Source organism: Brassica oleracea, chromosome C8, assembly GCF_000695525.1.
Source record: "Brassica oleracea var. oleracea cultivar TO1000 chromosome C8, BOL, whole genome shotgun sequence".
Classification (NCBI taxonomy): Eukaryota; Viridiplantae; Streptophyta; class Magnoliopsida; order Brassicales; family Brassicaceae; genus Brassica; species Brassica oleracea.
Genome location: NC_027755.1, coordinates 23,407,367 through 23,422,450, shown reverse-complemented (window position 1 = coordinate 23,422,450; position 15,084 = coordinate 23,407,367). Strand labels below are relative to the sequence as shown.

General features: G+C 37.2%; 3 protein-coding genes across 3 annotated transcripts in view; 1 reads left to right on the top strand and 2 right to left on the bottom strand.

The window, feature by feature from the left end:
• Positions 1–758, bottom strand: part of LOC106309913 (keratinocyte-associated protein 2-like) — a 1,511-nt gene extending 753 nt beyond the window's left edge. Inside the window, exons 1-3 of the mRNA XM_013747067.1 lie at positions 678–758; positions 390–553; positions 137–188 (exon numbers count right to left, since the gene is read on the bottom strand). Of these exons, the coding sequence (XP_013602521.1) occupies positions 137–188; positions 390–545 (208 nt within the window). The 5' untranslated portion in view covers positions 546–553; positions 678–758. The remainder of the gene's footprint in view (positions 1–136; positions 189–389; positions 554–677) is intronic.
• A 178-nt stretch (positions 759–936) lies between these two features.
• Positions 937–8,407, top strand: LOC106311566 (protein translocase subunit SECA2, chloroplastic). Its single transcript, XM_013748769.1, has 31 exons — positions 937–1,219; positions 1,389–1,523; positions 1,616–1,685; positions 1,786–1,850; positions 1,959–2,079; positions 2,229–2,320; positions 2,403–2,468; positions 2,563–2,627; positions 2,691–2,778; positions 2,977–3,042; positions 3,137–3,252; positions 3,683–3,773; positions 3,891–3,974; positions 4,062–4,154; positions 4,263–4,358; positions 4,468–4,553; positions 4,740–4,818; positions 4,913–5,026; positions 5,178–5,273; positions 5,396–5,459; positions 5,569–5,858; positions 6,211–6,266; positions 6,367–6,484; positions 6,590–6,670; positions 6,916–6,995; positions 7,064–7,118; positions 7,250–7,319; positions 7,425–7,614; positions 7,711–7,834; positions 7,910–7,984; positions 8,072–8,407. Exons 1-31 carry the CDS (start codon positions 1,034–1,036, stop codon positions 8,234–8,236), a joined length of 3,177 nt encoding a protein of 1,058 aa, XP_013604223.1. The 5' UTR covers positions 937–1,033; the 3' UTR covers positions 8,237–8,407.
• A 2,240-nt stretch (positions 8,408–10,647) lies between these two features.
• Positions 10,648–15,084, bottom strand: part of LOC106311565 (epidermal growth factor receptor substrate 15-like 1) — a 6,086-nt gene continuing 1,649 nt past the window's right edge. The window contains exons 2-13 of the mRNA XM_013748768.1: positions 14,976–15,084; positions 14,469–14,687; positions 14,171–14,382; positions 13,778–13,852; positions 13,479–13,550; positions 13,295–13,393; positions 13,138–13,209; positions 12,952–13,066; positions 12,601–12,669; positions 12,157–12,439; positions 11,929–12,028; positions 10,648–11,843 (exon numbers count right to left, since the gene is read on the bottom strand). The exon at positions 14,976–15,084 is cut by the window's right edge and continues 933 nt beyond it. Coding sequence (XP_013604222.1) covers positions 10,956–11,843; positions 11,929–12,028; positions 12,157–12,439; positions 12,601–12,669; positions 12,952–13,066; positions 13,138–13,209; positions 13,295–13,393; positions 13,479–13,550; positions 13,778–13,852; positions 14,171–14,382; positions 14,469–14,687; positions 14,976–15,084 — 2,313 coding nt within the window. The 3' untranslated portion in view covers positions 10,648–10,955. The remainder of the gene's footprint in view (positions 11,844–11,928; positions 12,029–12,156; positions 12,440–12,600; positions 12,670–12,951; positions 13,067–13,137; positions 13,210–13,294; positions 13,394–13,478; positions 13,551–13,777; positions 13,853–14,170; positions 14,383–14,468; positions 14,688–14,975) is intronic.

Genomic DNA, 15,084 nt, shown 5'->3' with positions numbered 1-15,084 from the left:
GGGGGGGGGCAGGGATCATCTAAAATTTTCAAAATCTAAAGTCAACTTCTGAACTAGCAACTGATTCAGGGCAGAGTGATAAAAGCAAAGATAGTCACATTCTCATTGTGAATGTATGTCAGAGAGAAAAACATACCTGCACCCCAGCTACTCTTCCCACCAGAAGACTCCTGGAGATTTCCTATGAACTGCAACAGTAAATGATCAGCCACCACCAAATGTATAGGAATTTGATAAAACCAGAAAACACACACAAAACCACTTGATTAAGGACCAAAGATGTCAGATTTAGAAGAATTAAAAGTGTCGCATAATATTAAGGACCAAAAGATGTAAAATTTGTGAACCGGATCAAAGACTACCCAGAGAATTATTCTAAGTCAACGTACAGTGAGAGAGAAGAGAAAGAGGAGGGAGCTAGTGAAGCCTCCAAGGATCGTGAACAGCTCAGAAGACGCTAGTTTGCCTCGGTACACTTGTTGGAGCGAGAGCACCACTGTGAACAGAAGAACAGAGACAAGCATGGATGTTCCAACTCCCGCCATTGATTCTCCTATCCGGAAAAAAAAAAATGAAAGATCAAATCGAGAGACGAGAGAGCAAAATCGCATACGAAAATCAAACATGAAATCTTTAAAGCAAACAGCTCATTATGATCAGAGAATGTGATTGGTTACCTTGAAAAACCTTATCAGATCGAGAAAAGCCCCTTCTTCTCGTCACTTCCTCAGCTCCACGGAAAACAAAAAAAGAAGAAGACGACCGAGAGGAAAAAAAGGATTAAAAAATGGGGATTTAAGGGTTAAGATGATAATTTATAAAGTTGAGTGACGTATTGCGAGAAACAAGAATTATCAGGGGCTTAAATATCAAACTTTTAAGCAAAGATTATTTAAAATAGGGGGCTAACCAGCAATTTAGCGCCACCATATCGGCTGAAACATATATTCCGGCAGTGTTTTTCAAACTTGTTCTGATTTTCGATTCTTACAGCAAGAAAGTTACTGTAACGAAGCAATACTTGTGTGTGAATATGAGCACTGTTTTGAATCTTGTGAACCTTCCTAATACATGCCATCCAGCTCCCTGCTCACTGTCTCGAAGTAATACGCTTCCATGGACAAAACCATTTTTATCTGGTGTTTTTCTCGCTCGGCCCGTCACGCAGATTCAGAGGTGTCACGTTGTTCGGAGAAGCCGTGTCTCTGCTTCCCTATTGGTAAGGGCATGCGTTAAAATCTGACACTACCACTTGCACACCATCTGTTCGATCATTTGTCTCTTTTGTTTCTCTTAGTGGTTTTCTTTTCTCTCTTTCTTCTTAATGAGGTTTCTGCTGATTTCTAGTTTTTTTTTAATAATTCGTGGGATTGGCTTACGTATTTTAGGGGAATTTGGGTCGTCTGAAGAGGAATTTACAAGATGTTACGAGCATGAACTATTGGGTTGTGCGGGACTACTATCGTCTTGTGCAATCTGTTAATTCCATCGAACGACATATTCAAAGCCTTTCGGATGAACAGGTTCAACTTAGTGTTCACTGCTTGAAATTTTTGTTTTTCAATTGATATGATTCATTAATGTATTATTGGTTTTTGTTTATTGACCTCTGTAGCTGAAAGCCAAAACTTTAGAATTTCGGGAAAGGTTAGCACGTGGGGAGTCCCTAGCTGATTTGCAAGCTGGTTCGTTCAAAACCTTGGATTTTACATCATTTTTTCTCTCAAAAGAATGATACTTTGTAATTGCTTTCTCACCTTTTTGGTATGTTTTCCTCTGTTCTAGAGGCCTTTGCTGTCGTTCGTGAAGCTGCAAAGAGAACAATTGGGATGCGTCATTTTGATGTGCAGGTCTGTCTATGTCTATACTCAAACTCTAATCCATATTGGTGGTGCGTTTTTATCATCTAAAAGAGAGATTCTTAGGTGTATACTTATGGTTTTTTTTGCTTGCATCAGATAATTGGTGGAGGAGTGCTTCATGATGGATCCATTGCAGAGATGAAGACAGGTGAAGGGAAAACACTAGTCTCTACCTTAGCTGCATATCTTAATGCATTAACTGGCGAGGGCGTTCATGGTATGTTGTCTGCTTTCCTCTCCCAAACTTGATAATTGCTGATACTTTGAGAAAATCCCCTAGTTTCCTCAATATTCACGCACTACTAATAAACAATTATATCACTTAAGACATGGCCAAACCTGTTGGTATTTATTTTCTGGTGGCAGTGGTTACTGTGAATGATTACCTGGCCCAGCGTGATGCAGAATGGATGGGTCGTGTTCACCGCTTCTTAGGCCTTTCAGTTGGTCTCATTCAGGTAGGTTTCACAGGTTCTCTTTGCACACTACCTTCTGTATATCAAAGCAGAAAAATATTGGTGATTCGTGTTGTACAATTAGAGAGGAATGAAAGCTGAAGAGAGGAAATTCAACTATGGCTGTGATATAACATACACCAATAACTCGGCGAGTATTTCGTTCATATCCATTCTTCTACATGGGTCATACTTTTATGGTTTTTCCTCTCATCTCTTTCTGCTAACACTTGTGCATATCTCAGGAGCTCGGATTTGATTATCTGCGTGATAACCTTACTTCAAACAGTGAACAACTTGTGATGAGATGGTACATCCTATACATCTTTTTACTCTTTGATTTTGTTCAGTAGTGACAGTTTATGATCTACAGGCCAAAACCATTTCACTTTGCAATAGTTGACGAAGTGGATTCAGTCCTTATTGATGAAGGCAGAAATCCTTTGCTTATAAGTGGTGAGGTAATACAGTTCAGTTTGATAAGCTTGAAAGTTTTATTCTTGGGAGATTAGACATTTGGTTTATAGTCTGGATCTAGTTAAGAACTGCGGATGCGATAGTCAACGAAAAGCAATATCATTGGTACAAAAAAAAGTATATATCATTGGTACATAATTGTAATGATTGATGGAGTCCTTTATGTTGTGCTTGTATCACAGGCTAATGAAAATGCCGCACGATATCCAGTTGCTGCTAAAGTGGCTGAACTTCTCGTAAAAGATATTGTGAGTTTTCCCTTCTTCTCTTTTTTGTTATTTTATTGTGACCCTTTTTCAGGAACTGGTTTTCTAAAATAATATTCGAAATTCTTGGTAATAGCATTATAAAGTTGAATTGAAAGAGAATTCAGTGGAACTCACGGAAGAAGGTATATCTCTTGCTGAAATGGCTCTTGAGACGGGTGATTTATGGGATGAAAACGATCCATGGGCCAGGTATCTACTTGTTACTACCACTGATATTATTTAACGTAAGACTTTGGCGGTTGGCAGTTAGTAGTAAGACATGGGGAATTTCTTAATTTGGTGGTCATGGTTACAAATTTTTGAATATTGGCATTTATCAGTTACTGGTGGAGATATAAGGTGAAATGCTATATAGGCTGTTGCTAGTAGAAGGCTTTTGGTTGAGCAAAGTATATTGGCAGTGGTAGTATTTTATTTTCCATATATAATAATGAGTAAAGAGATTCTTTTAGTAAGAACATTTCAGTTAGAAACGGGTTCTTGATCTTACTTCATATTTGCAACCCTGTCTTGTATATTTTATTTTTCTGCTTCGATCTTTCTTTCTCAGTTTTAGTTCCAAGTTGCTGTGCAGTTATTTGTAATAGCTGTTTATTGGATTTTTTTGGTATTAATGCAGGTTTGTTATGAATGCTTTAAAAGCTAAAGAATTTTACAAGCGTGATGTCCAATATATTGTGCGAAATGGGAAAGCACTTATAATTAATGAGGTATATGTAGTTCTGACTTCAGTTGTACTCATTGTTTCATTTCCTAAACTGACGTGAGATGGCTATTAACTATAGTGTTAAGACATTTTGAGAGTTAAGGATTTCAAATATTTTCAGTTGACTGGAAGAGTTGAAGAGAAAAGGAGATGGTCGGAAGGAGTCCACCAAGCTGTAGAGGCTAAAGAAGGTCTCGAAATTCAGGTCTGTCACACCACACAGCCTCACAAGTCGTGGTTAAAGCTATGCCTCAAAACCTTCATGCTCATGAAACCAAAATCTGTGATGTAGGCTGATTCAATTGTTGTGGCCCAAATAACCTATCAGTCGCTCTTTAAACTATATCCAAAGCTCTCGGGGATGACTGGGACAGCAAAAACAGAGGTATGTACATAGAGGTTTACTTCAATCCACTTCCTTAATATGTATTAAAGATATCATTTACTTGACTAGACGAGACAGTTTGACACTTGTTTCTTCAACTTCTTGCAGGAGAAAGAGTTTTTGAAAATGTTCCAGATACCTGTTATTGAAGTTCCTACAAATTTGTCAAATATTCGGATCGATCTACCTATTCAAGCTTTTGCAGTAAGCATCATAAAAACTCACATTTGCGTTTGCATAGCTCATCTCATTTCCAAAATGTAAACTAATTTTTGCTTCTCGTTCATCCCTTTGTTTTGATGTATTATATTAGACTGCTCGAGGTAAATGGGAATATGTTCGTCGAGAAGTTGAAGATATGTTTGGACAAGGTCGACCTGTTTTAGTAGGAACAACAAGGTAAGCACCATGTGATTAAACCACTTAACCAACCTTTGACACATAGATTTAGCCAATTTTTTAAGATTTTAAAAAATACCGCATGTGGTGTATGTTAAGAGTATACGTTGATGATAGGGACAATTATTTCTTTTCGAAAACACATTTATGCGTTTCCACTATTAACAATTTAGCTTCCTTTTGCAGTGTAGAGAATTCTGAATATTTATCAGCATTGCTGAAAGAATGGGGTATTCCTCACAATGTCCTGAATGCGCGACCCAAGGTGGATCTGAAACTTATCCCTCTGCATAGTAAAACTAACATAGCATTCAAATGATATAAGCTAGTTCTAATACTCTGTGTTTTACATCATTCAGTATGCTGCCAGGGAAGCTGACTTTATAGCCCAAGCAGGAAGAAAATATGCCATCACCATTTCTACGAATATGGCTGGCAGAGGCACTGACATTATTCTAGGAGGAAATCCAAAGGTATTTTGGATAACATCCTTAACTTTCCAGATGTTTGTCTGATCTGCCGTTGATTGTGTGTCTCCTTGGTGATCTAACTTCTGAGGACATCTAGTTTTGTATTGATTTTGCCAATAACACCCGTTACGTTCTTGTGGCTGTAATCTTGCAGATGCTTGCAAGGGAAATCATAGAGGATAGCATCCTTTCATATTTAACAAGTGAAGTTTTGGCAGATGATATTGACGATAATGAATTATCACAGAAGGTATTTGTTGAACCCATATTATGAGCTCTTTACGTAGGTATACTTAAAGATAAAGGCCAGATAATTTGTAGATACTTCTATCCCATTGTTGAATAATTGAACTTTCCTGTAAATGATGTCAGGTGTTGTCAAAAATAAAAGTGGGACCATCGTCATTAGCTTTACTAGCCAGAGCTTCTCTTATGGGTTTGTCTCTGAACTTCCAGCTCTCATTTCTTAACACATTCTCTATGAATCATGTTTGATGTTTAGTTTAGTTTACTATTGTAATCTTCTTTCAATTCAATTGACACAGCAAAATACGTTGGCAAAAGTGAAAGTAAAAGCTGGAGCAGGAAAAAAGCAAAGTCCGTGGTCACAGAATCTTTGGAGAAAAGCCAGACCATGGATCCTATGGAACTTCAGAATCTTGTCAACGAGCAGTCAGAAATGTACCCTTTAGGCCCTGCTATCGCTCTGGCTTATCTATCCGTCTTAAAGGACTGTGAGGCCCATTGTCTGTATGAAGGGTCTGAAGTGAAGAGGCTTGGAGGTCTTCATGTGATCGGGACATCTTTGCATGAGTCTCGGAGGATTGATAATCAGGTAAGGAACTGGTTTTGCATCTCTGCCTGAATGCTACCTTTTTGAAATGTGCTAATCTATTAGTATTTTAGGAACACAAGAAGACTTTTTCCCCAAACCTATTATTTTGACTTGCAAATATTTTAAAAGTATGTTTCTATGGCTACTATCTAGAATGGTAGTTTCATGAACACAGTGAACTACATAATCATTCATTCTCCTTTTCCTGAGGGGATATGCCAATTTGTTCTTCCGGATTATTTATACCAAATAATTAATTTATCGATGTGGAGATGGTAGAGACCTTGAAAGTAAAAGTTGATCTGTTTGTGGCTAATCTTCCAAGTTTGTGCGTCCATATTATTTCTTACAGCTTCGTGGCAGAGCTGGAAGGCAAGGGGATCCTGGATCCACGCGTTTTATGGTTAGGTAATCACATGAACTTTGAACCAATCCGAAAATGTTTGGGAACAATGTCAGTCTTTCCTCTTCTTACTGTAACATGATTATATTACTGTTGGTTGTACAGCTTGCAAGATGAGATGTTTCAGAAGTTCAATTTTGATACTGAGTGGGCAGTGAGACTTATATCAAAGATTACAAACGATGAAGATTTACCAATTGAAGGTGACACAATAGTAAAACAGGTTGGTAGCTTGTTCATCTATTTTCTTTGTGGTTTCACCAATTGCGAATTTCCTTGCAAAATTGGTCTATTTCTGCTAATCTGGCTCATCTCATTGGCATTGTAGCTTCTAGCTCTCCAGATAAATGCAGAGAAATACTTCTTTGGTATAAGAAAAAGCCTGGTCGAGTTTGACGAAGTGCTAGAGGTACCATCTTTGCCGACTACTGTTACTGTATCTGCATCTCGAATTCTTGACCGTTTATAGATATGCATCCTTTACCATGATTATAAGTCTAAAAGACTACAACTGTTTTCCCAGAAGATGCTATCGCGTGACCAACGTCAATTTATAATATTTGTAGCTCATATTACATGTATGGCAACTTTTGAGGATACACCGTTAATCTGAATCAACCATTTTCCTTTGTTCTTCTTCTTCTTCTTCTTCAGGTTCAAAGGAAGCATGTCTATGACCTAAGGCAACTGCTTTTGACGGGTGATAACGAAAGTTGCTCCCAGCATATTTACCAGTAAGTGCTACATTTGATATGGACATTTAACTCTTAGCATGTGTTTCATGAGCATTGTTTTTTCTCAGGTACATGCAAGCTGTTGTAGATGAAATTGTCGTTGGAAATTCTGATCCACATAAGGTAAATAAAACGTTGTCTAGTAAAATCTTTCCAGATAAGGGTCATCACGTTGCTCGTTTCTCTAAAAGAAATCATGCATAGTCGGTTTTAGCTGTTATGTTCGTTTCCTAATATCTTATTTCTTGTGGTAGCATCCACGAAATTGGAACTTGGCCAAGTTATTGAAGGAGTTTATGGCTATTTCAGGGAACCTACTGGATGGTAAGCTTGTTTCTTTGTTTTTCATTTTTAGAAATAGCAATGTCTTGCTTCCTGAGAACAAACGATCACTCGTCTCGCATGAAAACTAACAACAAGCACTATCAGATTCATTTTCTGGGATCACAGAAGGAACCATGTTACAAGCCCTTGAAAACCTGCATGAGACAAGTTCGATAGATATGGATAACTTCCACCTTCCGCACCTTCCAAAACCTCCAAACGCTTTCAGGGGAATACGCAGAAAAAATGCTTCCCTAAGACGGTGGCTCGATATTTGCTCCGATGATTTGACAGGGTAAGTGCTAAACAGCTAAAGCTAGTAGAGTCTTAATATTTGTTGACATGCGTCTCATTGAGAAAGAAAGACGAGTTTTGCTTATATATTCTGTAGGAGTGGGAGGTACAGAACATCAATCAATCTTCTCCGGAAGTTCCTCGGTGATTATCTGATTGCTTCCTACTTGAGTGCTGTTCAAGAATCTGGCTTTGATGATGGTTACGTAAAAGAAATAGAGGTACATGTTTGTTCTTGCATCTCTAAGTGTAAGTTTCACGGCAACGCCTGATCGATTTTGCTTTGCTGAAAACAGAGAGCGGTTCTCTTGAAGACGTTGGATTGCTTCTGGAGAGATCATCTTGTGAACATGAATAAACTAAGCTCAGCGGTATCGACTGTGAATCCTCATATGTTTTCTTTTTCTTTTTGCTTTCTGCCTGTCTGATACTTATGTGTTAAACCTTAATGTGAACAGGTGAATGTCAGAAGTTTTGCGCATAGAAACCCTCTGGAAGAATATAAAATCGATGGATGTCGCTTTTTCATCTCAATGCTTAGTGCAACCAGAAGGCTAACTATAGAATCAATCTTGCAGTACTGGTCATCCCCAATGGAATCCCAAGAACTATTTGTATTATAAGCTTCGATCGATTCATGTTAAGTGGTGTAAGTGTTGTTGAGTCAGAAATAACTAGAGCAGAAAGTAAATGACACACTTTGTTAATAGAGTTCGTTTCCTACTTTTTCGGGACTTCGTCCAGATTTCATTGACTTAGAACAAAAAGCAATCTATAATTGATATATGGTACAACACACACTAGTGTTTACCACTTTTGTCTAAGTAAGCTATCTACAAAGATTATGAATCAAGTACGCATGCATAGATCTCATCCGGTTCACCGGAGTTCACTATCTTCTACATCTGCAATCTTTACAGATCTCTTCAATGAAAGTACGTCACCATGTATTTCACTAAGTATGTCACCGAGTACGTCAACACCTAACGCACACCAAGCATACCAACGAGCATGTCAACACCAACACACATCTTGATCACCACAATACACCAGACAACTCCACCACACGTAACGTCAACACCAAGTACAACGGAACACTCCGTCAGACACTACATCAACATCAACGTTACCAAACTAAGTCCACATCAGACTCCATCACGAATTGCTTTAGAATATACTTCGACACCAAGCAATACAATCAACAAATAAAACTTCTCTCTCTCTCGATCTTCTCTTCTCATAAGGCACGTCCCTCCTTATATAATAAATCTTAAACTTGCTCTTCAAGTTCACTAAATGCACTTTAATGAACTTCAATTTCCTAATAAGCAAAATTTCCTATTCCTCTTCAAGTAACACTTCCTCTCCAAGTAAAACCACTTAGCTTAATGGAAAACGTCTTTTGTCTTCAACAAGATATTCTCCTTTTCCAAGCTCCACTTACACATGCAATCCATGTAAGGAAACTTCCTTGTAAGCATCTTCACAACTTGCGTCTTGACACATGTTTTGAAATACATCACGAACTACGTCAGAATACCTTGGGAAATCACATCTTCAAGTGGGACCACACACCACATTCTCTGCTAACCATATATATATATATATAATTGAATGCTAGAAAATAAGGCATTGTAATGTTCAAGTTTGATTACATTGTTAAGCTTTTGAATTAAAAAGACGTTGATAACCAACGAAAAAAGAAATTCGTGGGTGAAATCGAAGAAGAAATATAGATTGAAGAAGATTAAGAGATGGGAAATCCAAAAACAAAGAAGAGTATATTGACAAGGAAAAGAACAAATATGTGGATTGAGGAAGAATGAAAAACAAACCAAAAAGATGAAAAAGAAGAGAACTAAAATAAATAAATAAAAGAGCTCTAAAATAGATTTAGTTAAACTGAGAATTGCAATATCTATAAATTAATTAGATTTGGTTTGGTTTAATTAACTTTTATATCGATTTTAACTAAATAAAATAAAATAAAGAGGAGCATATGAACACTTTCTGTACAGCTGAGAGTTTATAAACAATTAATTTTAATAGTTGATTGAATCAATTGTTGAAACGCTTATGCTCCCAAACAATATTCTAATATACTTTTTTTCTAAAATTCATTTTATTCTTACTTATCTTTAATTTCAAACTGATGTAAAACCTCAATTTAAACAAATTTATCTATTTATGAAGTGTGACATTATTGTTTTGAACCTAATATTTACAGCTTATTTATTCTTCAATCTCTTATTCTTTAGGTTCGTCATTCTTTATTTCTTTCCAGATCTTCTTATTTTTCTCCAATCTCATCATCCTCTTTTGATTGTTTGCTCCTTTATATCGACGTGCTTCTTCTCAATCGATTTGTTCGTTTTTCTCATCTTTTTTCTTTAAAGTTTTTCTTTCTTCAGTCTTGTTTTTCATTTTTCGAATTTCTTAGATTTTTTATTTCTTTTTCTTCGATCTTCTTTTGATTATTTTATACTTTCAATTTTTAGAACTAAGAAACGTAAATGTAAAACTAGAATTAAAAAGAAAAACAGTTTTATCAAATTATACTATAGATCGATTACAATTATCCTAATTATACCAAGTTATACTTTGATAACGGTACAACTTTTTTAAATTAGAACTTAGTTATACCAAATTATACTATCTCAAAGTATAACTTGATAACACTAAAAGCTAATTATACAAGTTGTACCACATAATTTCGAATCTAAAATTTTGAATTTAACATTTAAATGATAAACAAAACATATCGACAAAATCGAAATTTGTTCAATTCAGTAATCATAGAAAATATGTGAGATTAATTAAAAGCATATGATATTAAACGTTTTCCCGCAAGGAAATATGAGATTTGATTCGTGGTGGTGTATTTTATCAGAGATTTCTATTAAATGATCATAAAGATATATATACATTTGATATACCGTAGCGAATTTATCATTACTTTATAATAAAGAGGTTTTAAATAAAATAAAATTATTGATAAATACGGGCTATTCCACAGAAAAAAAAATCAATCTAATATAAAAATATGAATATAATCCATCCATACAAAAGATGCAATAAATTTCTGTTAAACAGGAACACATATTTATCACAACAAAGAAGAGCAAAGAAAAAGTTTGACCAAAAAAAAAAAATAAAGAAGAAGAGCAAAGAAAGTAAACTACTAGGAGACCAAAAAAATCTTTTAAAATGCTATTATATATCAACAACAAAAATGAAGCAAGCAGAGATCAAACCAAACAAATACATAGAACTCTTCCGACTCTGAGAAAAACAGCAAACTATATATGTGATCATACTCGCATCACACGTGGGCTTCGGGGGCTAGAAGGCATTCCAATGATCCGTACTCCGAGGTGTCTCAGCTGTACTTGTAGTTGTTTTGAATGGTCCCGTAGAACCAAACGGGTCATGATCATCGAACCCATACCCGTGACTGTAATCGGAGTCTCTGGTGCTTCCAATCGAGTCAAACCTCGTCAACGAAGCTTTAGGTGTCTCTGAAGCGTTGTTGTTGTCATAGCTTTGTGCATTGAAGGAATCATATCTCTGATAGTTGAAAGAATCAAACCTAGACGCGAATGGATCTGGCTCGCTTGTGCTGCGCATCGAGTCTGAGCGGGATAGAGAGAAAGCGTCGTTGTTGTTATTGCTGTTGAATGAATCGAAGCGAGAGAAGCTGTTGGAAAAGAAGTCATCGTGTGCAGCAGGTGTGCTTGGGACAGAGTCGAACATGAAGGGACTTCTTCCTGGGAACAAGTTGTCTGAACGAGGAGTCTCTAATGCAAACGGCTTCCCGCCAAAATCAGACGTGCTATAAGCAGGAGTGCTTGGGACAGAGTCGTCGAAGAAGGATTTCTTCTCGGGAAACAAGTTTCCAGGATAAGCAGGAGTGCTTGGAACAGAGTCGTCGAAGAATGATTTAACTGCGTAAGCAGGAGTGCTTGGAACAGACTCATCGAAGTATGATTTCTGGCCTGAGTAAGAGGCAGTGGTTGTTGCTGGAGTGCTCGGGACGGAGTCAGCAAACAAGGAAGGTTTTGCAGTGAAACCGTCATTTGCATTTGCCGGAGGGCTTGGGACAGAATCGGAAAATATCGATAGCTTTGGAGGGAGGAAGTCGTTTGATAGGGTTGAACCCGTTTTTATAGGCTTAATGCTGAAGTCATCGAATCCGAACCCGAATCCAAAATCACTATCATGCTTCTTGTCCTGCGTAAACATACAACACTCGGAACAATTAGATTAAAGATGACGAAGCATCAATATTAATTTAGAGCTCATGAGCACATTATACCTTTCCGTGGTCATCTGTCTCATCGTGAGAGTCATAACTAGGTTCGTTTACAGTTTTGCCAGCAGAAGCAGTAGATTCACCATCATCATGGCCATTTTCACTGTGGCAAGAGTGAGTAAAATATAGACAATGTAAGTCGCGCGAGATGTGTAGGAAAGCAAATAAAAATTCATAGTTGAGAAAGATGCAATCCAAGACACACGAGGTCTAATATGAAAAAAAGCGTACCTCGTCGTATCTTTGGTTCTGGGTGAACCATCGGCTTCAACACCCTTTCTAACATCAGAGTCATCCAGAGATCCGTTTCTATCTGCTTTACCGTCTGAATGTTCAGATGCCTCTTCTCGAGTGCTTGCATTTTTCTCCTTTTTAGACTCAACATCTGAGGATGTAAGGTTTTCACCTTCATTTGAAGAGGCGGTGACTTCTTTCTTCCAAGTAGATGATTTTTCCTTTGGTGGGGCAATGACATTTTGGACATCCATTGTGAGTTCCTTGGCGAAGGTAAACCCTGGAAGAAGAAGAAAAATTAAGATGCAAAGTTCAAGGGTTCAACTACAAAATCTACACCCTGTCTTGGAAGAAAGATAATAACCCAAAAAGAGCAAAAATATAAAGAAGAACAAGAAAATTGATTAAACATGTAAAGCCATTCTTCTTCGATAATCTCACCTTCCTCCTCTAATTTATCCCAATCTTCATCCCAATCAGCAGCACCTTCTTGGATTCCAGGTTGCCAACCTGTAAAACGTGAGAAAATCCCATGAATATATAGAAATGAATATACACCAGGTATAAAGTTGTGTCCACAGAAGTCTTTCTGGCAACACTACATAAAGAGCCAACTATACTGAGTTTCGTGTTGTACAAAAGCATCACCGTTTAATCAAATTCTTGAATAATAAAATTATAGATTTTAACATAAACAGCCTGAAAATGTGGTAACCTTTCGAGCCACTGATCAAGAGAATATAATACTAAAGGTGATATTTAACTTTTAAGGAGAAGAGGTGAAATCTATACCAAAAGGAAGCTCCACCAGAGAAGTGGGTTTGCCACGTACTCCATATTGTTTGCAGCGCTCATTCAAATTTTTAATTAGTTCCTCAAGTCCCGATTGGATGTGTTCAGTGCGCTCCTACAAGACAACATTCAGCATACTAGAACTACCAATCATATTGAGTCAACCAGATAGCACGTGTGGTCTACCTTAACAATACTATCATCAAGCTTGCCTTCTTCAAATTTGACTATGGCCTGGTACAATTCCATTTTCTTCTCCTGCATTTTAAAGGGAAGATTATCATATTTCTGAAGGCGACAATTCAAAGTACGCCATGGTCCTGCGATGATACTTCTAAACTACCTGTATATCGCGGAATGTCGCCTCTTCAATAGTCAATTTAGAGCCTACATTGCCAGACTTCTTGTATTTCTCCTCGTATTTTTTTGCTAGAAATTCAAGCTGGATTACAGGTTGATTTTGTTAGGTAATCAAACTGGATCTTTGATACCATTATAGAAGAAGTGCGATAACAGAAACTCTATACCTCACGTTTATCACCCGAGACTCTCTCCGTAATCTCATTGTACCGGTTGTCACATCTACTCTTGTATAAAACCTGTCACCCAAGGAACCAAATGGAAAATGTTATATAAACAAACCGATCGTTGGTAATAATAATGAGGTCCCTGAAAACAACTATTTCCTAGAACTTTTGAAATCACTTAAGAAATATACAATCATAGTGTCAAACAATTGTTGCGTCTACTTCTTGTGATCATTAAAGCGATTTCAAACAACATTTTAGGAAAGAAACGACCAAGCTTAATAAATAAATATACTTACAAGTTCCTGCATCTTAGCATGGAAGAACTCAATTTTCTGCTTGGAATCAGCTATTTCCTTTTCAAGGTCGTCCACCTGAAGACCAAAATACAAGGAACTTAAAAAAAGAAATGGCAGTCACATAAAATTCTAGGTTACGTCAATAAAGACTACATGGACAACTGATCACCTACACGAGAATATCACACAAATTGTAGTGAGTAGGTTCAATCAGGTTTAGAAAAAATTTAAAGACTATGCATAGTTCTCAGAGGTTGTTTGATATCTTCCAGGTTTGAAACTTATAATCTAGAATATGACTACCAAAATCTACAATTAATCATATTAGTGCCATATTAATCAAAGAAATTCACCACAGTAGCACATTAAAATCAGGGAGAAACAAGAGAGTGCCTTTTTATCAATAGCAGTGGCTTCTTCAAACTTTGAGTTGAGCGAATCTTGCTCCTCTTTGCTAAGTTGATCCACCAGATGTTTTTCCAACTCAGGCATTTTACGCTTTGGCTGAGTGGACTGGACCATTCCATCACTAGGAGAGAGAGGGACCGGCCTTGGAGGCTTTCCTTTGGGAATAGCTGGTGGCCTCGGGGCCCCATGAACTTGACCTACAATATTTGATCCAAGAATGAATCTGCATACTTCAGAAAATTAATGCAAGTAATACAGAAAAAAGGTTTGTGTGATGCAATACCATGTGTATGTCCCCAGGATGCATTGCCTTGTGGTGCCACAGATTGACTAGGAGAGGTAAACATGCTCTCACTAGATATTATAGTGCTTGGGAACACAGGGGGAAGAGGTCGGCCCTCTCTATAACGCTCCATTAGATAGACAGCAATACAGAACTCTCTCAAGGAAAGCATGCTATCATTATCTTGATCAGATAAATCCCATACCTGCTTCAAAGCCTCTGTAATACCAAGGAACATCATTGAACACATAAAACGGTCTATAATCCAAAAATAAAGTATAACAATTTCTGCTTGAGATGATATTTATCACTATCCATGTATCGTCTACACGTTGAACAAAACTCAAGATTTCACCTAAAATGGCAGTTGACCAATAATTTCAATACTATACATAACTAGAGATGTGTCACTTAATTATTATGCATGTTCACCATTATAAGAACATGGTCAAACTGAAACTAAAATAGTGGTTAACGGATGAAGCAGCAGAAAAGAAATTAGACTACCTCGCGGGAGCTTCCAACTTAAGAACAGATTCCGAGCCTGGTGCCCAGTGATCTTGCCGTCCCTATCAGTGTCAACTTGCACAAATACCTTTGCATATTTCTGGACGTC

Bases quoted from the DNA above. Each gene is read 5' to 3' on its own strand.
- LOC106311566 (XM_013748769.1), top strand. From the start codon at position 1,034: ATGAGCACTGTTTTGAATCTTGTGAACCTTCCTAATACATGCCATCCA. The intron at 2,321-2,402 runs GTAGGTTTCACA...TTGTACAATTAG, and splicing joins TTTCAGTTGGTCTCATTCAG to AGAGGAATGAAAGCTGAAGA. The intron at 4,554-4,739 runs GTAAGCACCATG...TTCCTTTTGCAG, and splicing joins GTTTTAGTAGGAACAACAAG to TGTAGAGAATTCTGAATATT.